Source organism: Salvia splendens, chromosome 14 (genome assembly GCF_004379255.2).
Source record: "Salvia splendens isolate huo1 chromosome 14, SspV2, whole genome shotgun sequence".
NCBI lineage: Eukaryota > Viridiplantae > Streptophyta > Magnoliopsida > Lamiales > Lamiaceae > Salvia > Salvia splendens.
In genome coordinates this window covers 13,628,587-13,633,462 of record NC_056045.1, presented here as the reverse complement: position 1 = coordinate 13,633,462, position 4,876 = coordinate 13,628,587, and the positions used below count along the sequence as shown (strand labels likewise).

General features: G+C 42.1%; 1 protein-coding gene across 1 annotated transcript; it reads left to right on the top strand.

Annotated features, from left to right (window-relative positions):
- The first annotated feature begins 3,461 nt into the window (after positions 1–3,461).
- On the top strand, positions 3,462–4,520 carry LOC121764223. The gene has a single exon (XM_042160280.1). It carries the CDS (start codon positions 3,462–3,464, stop codon positions 4,518–4,520), a length of 1,059 nt encoding a protein of 352 aa, XP_042016214.1.
- The last annotated feature ends 356 nt before the right edge of the window (positions 4,521–4,876 follow it).

Here is a 4,876-nt window from a genome sequence, read left to right as displayed (position 1 = left end):
GTTTCCGAAGACGACTCGGGATCCTCTCTTCTTGACGAACTCCACTCCTCGTCACTTCCTGAACCAAACGGAAATGGATCTCCCGTGGTTAACCTCGATCTAGTGGTGACCGTAAATGCTGTCTCTTTGACCTGCCAAATAAACCGATCGTTCCTTCACCCAGAGAAGTTACTCCAGTGTCCAAACCGTGAGTCTCTGCTCATAAACTAAAAATAAAGAAAAAGGATAAATCAAAACTATATACGCCAAAATCTCTAAACACAATCATAAACTACGCCATCCATCCCCGGCAACGGCGCCATTTAAAATTGTTTGGTCAGGAACTGTGTGTGCTTTTGTTCTTGGTCAAGCTTCTCAACTCCAGAGAATCCGCTAGATCACAAGGTCTAGGAACTCAGAGGATCCTGGAAGTCTCGGTCGTCAGACACACAAATGCCGCGTTCAAAACCCTCAACCCTCTATACTATGAATTAGTACAGGGAAGTAGGGATCAATCCCACGAAGACAGATGCGTAAGAATGCATTTAAGAGACTCTGCAAATGGGGTTGGCTGCTGCCACGCAATTTTGGGGTTGAGAAAATTGGCTGACACTAGACCTAGGAAACAGAGAACATCATGCAAGCATGGAACATCATCTTAACTTCAATATCTCAACAAACTTCCTCGACCTAGAAAACCGCTACCTAATCTAGCTAAGCAGGAATCAAACATGCAGTGGGGACCATTTCCCAAAAATAGTAAAGTATGGATGAAAAGCTGCAAATAACTAACTATGAATTTAACCAACAATGTTCTGCATCTCGTCACCTGATTCAAGCTCGAACATGGAGAAAACAGAGTGATAACCCAGATTCAAACAGAACATAATAATTCGGACGTCGGAAACTGGCGATTAATCAGAAACCGAACAGATCTACTTCTACTAGACGAAGTAAACAGAAACACAGAAACGAGTCATCAAATTCATGCAAAATCAACCAACTCTGTTTCAGATCCACACGTCGAACGCTTAATCCACTCCGGATCCAAGCAATCCGAACCTAACTGCGATAAAAAACAACTCCATTAGCTCCGATTTAACAAATCCACTCCGATCAACAACAATCCAACTACGATTCAATTCCAATTCACCAGATCAAGTGCGAAAAGCATCCATTCAAGTTAACAACTCCAAACTCAGAATCAAACATCATCAAAACTCAAAATCAACATCATCATGACAGAAAATCGAAATTCCATAGATAGATCAACAGCGAAGATTCGGTAGAATTCTGAACAGAAAATGAAATGAAAGCGGATAAATTATTTCTTCACCCTACATGAGGACGGTGGTACACAATAGCCAACTGAAAATGAACCTAACCCCTATAGATTCCCAATCAACCCAAGTGTGTGTGTAGAAGTGTGAAAGTGAGCTCAGAGCTAAAAATATATCTCCTCATAAAATTCTCTCTATCTCCCAATCCCTCTTATGTATGTTGCGTGCTCTCTCTTTTATAGACGTGGAGGCGATCTTCTAGAAGCTTTCTCTTGAATTCTCCGTTCTGCCCTCCAGCTAATGATCTCCTCCGTCTAACAATTTTTCTTCATTCTGCTCACTTTCTCGCCAATTTCCTTCGCCGGGTGATTATCTTCCTTCCTTCCTGGACCTGGCGATTTCTTCTACACACCTGGCTTAAAAGGTGTGTTAGACCCCTCAAATTGTTGAATTTAACCCCATAACCGATGCATGATATGAGCCTTATCAGTATGGTATAGATTCTCAGACTTGATTTGAAAATTCCCAAGTCATGGGGTAGCTCCAAACAAGGAGTTGCACAAGTTCTACAAAGGTCTAACTTATAAGGATGTGCGTTGGATCAATGCCGCGAGCAAGGAAGACTTGAGGAAGATGTCCTTTGATCAAGTGAGAGAGCTCTTCGAGACTCAAGTGGTGATACGCTCGGATTTTGCATTATTTTAAGGCCATCTTTTAGTCCGTTTTTAATGTCAAAGTTGCATTACATGTCCATTATTTGCATGAGCATAATCTAGGTGACTCGTTCTATAAAAGTAAGAACTGTGCTAGGGTGTTGTAGTTGGAATTTGCATAACCATAACTGTGAATGCAAATAGTTGCTTCTTTTCTCTATACTTTTATCTTCGTGTTTATTTGCAAATAGTTGTTTCTTTTCTTTCAATAGTTCCTTGTTTTCAAAAAAATCGCCAAAACTTTCGGTTTTCCAAATAGTAATTGAATTTTAGTAGATGATAGACAGACTGTGTTTGTTTTCCCTGTGATCGATATCTGATACTAACCTTTAGCTATACTATTCCTACTCTGTATACTTGCAGGTATTTATAGTGCTAATAAAAAGTGCATCAAGTTTTCGGCACCGTTGCTGGGGATAACAATTCACTTTATGATTGATATCTTCAAACGGATAAGCTAATAAAAAGTGCATCAAGTTTTCGACACCGTTGCTGGGGATTACAATTCACTTTAGATTTTAATTGCTTTCTGTTTTTATTTTTTTTTTTAGTTTGATTTTTGTTTTGTTTCTTTTAGGTTGTGTATGCGAACGCGTTCTGGGAAGAACATCTTAGAGACGCTCAATCCCGAACTTGAAAGGACCCGTAGGAAAATAAGAAGTTAGCAAGGATCAATGAGAGACAAAACAGAGCTAGAGAGGTTTCAAGCCACAGTCAAGTGTTGATGGATAAGAGATACGCGGAGAGGGTTGCCCGAGAGGAGCAGGAAAGGAGGAACAAGAAGATAGTACCCGTGATCCATATGTTCAATCACGGGAATATGATTACTTTTCCCTAAGGCCCTCGTATAGATGCTAACAATTTTGAGCTGTGAATGCCCCTTATTCAAAGGATTGAGCAGTTTCCTTTTACAGGGAGGGTCACAGAAGATGCCAGCCGCCACCTCTCGAAGTTCGTGGAGACTGCAAACACACTGAAATTGAATGGTGTCGACGACGACACCATTAGGGTAAGACTCTTTCCCTTTTCATTGAGTGGTTTGAGTGTCTGCCCACAGAGCAAGTCTCCACGTGGATTGATATTGTGGTTTCCTTCCTCTACAAGTACTACCCGCCAACCACAATATTGAAACTCAAGAGTGAGATCTTCCAATTCATGCTAGGAAACGACGAGCCCCTCTACGAGGAGGTCTCTTGTTTCAAGGGCCTACTCTGCAAATGCCCCAACCACGGTTTCACCGTCGACCATCAGGTAGGAATCCTCTATAATGTATTTAATGAAAAGATTTGTGCTATGTTGGATTCAGGGGCCAATGGGGGATTCTTAAGGAAGAGTGGACCGGTGCCATGACAGTCATAAAGGAGTTCACCACCAACAGCAGGGGTGGTTGAAAGAAAAGCACAACTCAAGGAGAGTAGCGGCCATAGAGGAGGCCGAAGAGAGTTCTTTTGCGAAGGAATTGGCCGAGCTTAGAGTTCGGGTTGACCAAATGGACACATATAGAAGAGAGGATCCGGCTCCACCGACCTCTGTCATTGCGGTCACCAAACCCGACTCTCTTCCCGTTCTTATGGATGATGTCAACTACGTGCAACAAGGAGGCGGTCCCAATAGGGGTTACAACAACAATTATCACCCTAACCAGGGGGGTGATAATTTCAATAATTATAACGGGAACTGTCCTCATCCTAATCTCTCTTATTCTAACAATAATTTCTTGCAACCCCCCACAGGATTTAATGTTAGCAAGGGTGGAGTAGTTGAACCTATCAAGAAAGAGGAGAAGTATGACAAAGGGATTATGAAGATTTTAGAGGTGCTAGTGAAAGATGGAAAGACTAATGACACCAAGATTGGGGTCGTTGAGGCAAGGTTGAACAATCACGAGCAAGGAATAAACACAATTGCCACTGCCGTCTCGAACATTAAGACTCAAATGGATCAAGTCCACAAGAATATTGAGGAAGACAAGGCAAAGGCAGCAGCACGAGTGGCGGACATAAATAAGAAATGTTTCACTAAGCAGAAGAATGATGAAGGCAGCACCTCAAGAACGAATTCTAGAGACTGCCCGACGCCCGGCGGACCGCCACACACGCCGCAGCGGTCCGCCACTAAAGAGGCAAAGGCGCCCGCTAAGAAAGAGCTCATGCGGCACAACGGGATTGTACTCTCTTTCCCGCCGAAGAAGAAGTTCAAGCTTGAAGAGCAGTTCAAGCATTTCCTAAATATGTTTTGTAAGGTCCATACTAACATCCCTCTCGTTGAATCGTTGCAGGAGATACCTAGGTACGCAAAGCTACTAAGGGAGGCCGTGATGAGAAAGAAGAAACCTACTAAAGCCGACCTTAAGTTGCCACATCATTGCAGCGAGATCATTCAACGGGAGAGGGCCGTGAAGCAAAGGGATCCCGGTCAATTCATCATTAGGTGCTCAATTGGAAAAGGAAAAGTGGACAAGGCCCTTTGTGATTTGGGGGCTAGCATCAATATCATGCCACTAAAGTACTATGAAAAGCTCAACATCGGACCTCTCGAGATGTCTTGATATTGATGCAAGTAGAATTTGCCCTACTTTCTCTCTAAGATTTACCATATTTTGCAATTCTTTTCCTTATATGATGAGGGGTGATTTTCCCCCTATAAATACTCCCCAAAAGCTTCATCAAAACTAGATCTTCTCTTTGCCAAATATTTCCAGAGCTTAAAGTTAGAGTGCTTCATTGTGCAAGGAGTTGAAGAAGGATTCAAGATCATCAAGGCTACAAGGATTCAACCTTTGGGTTTTACTGATTGTTCTTATGTTTTCGTTGTCTTTCCTTCAATCTATGTTTTTAGCTTATTCTATCATCTATAACTGATTTCATAGGATTTTGGGGGTGTGTTTGTAACTTTTTTTGGTTT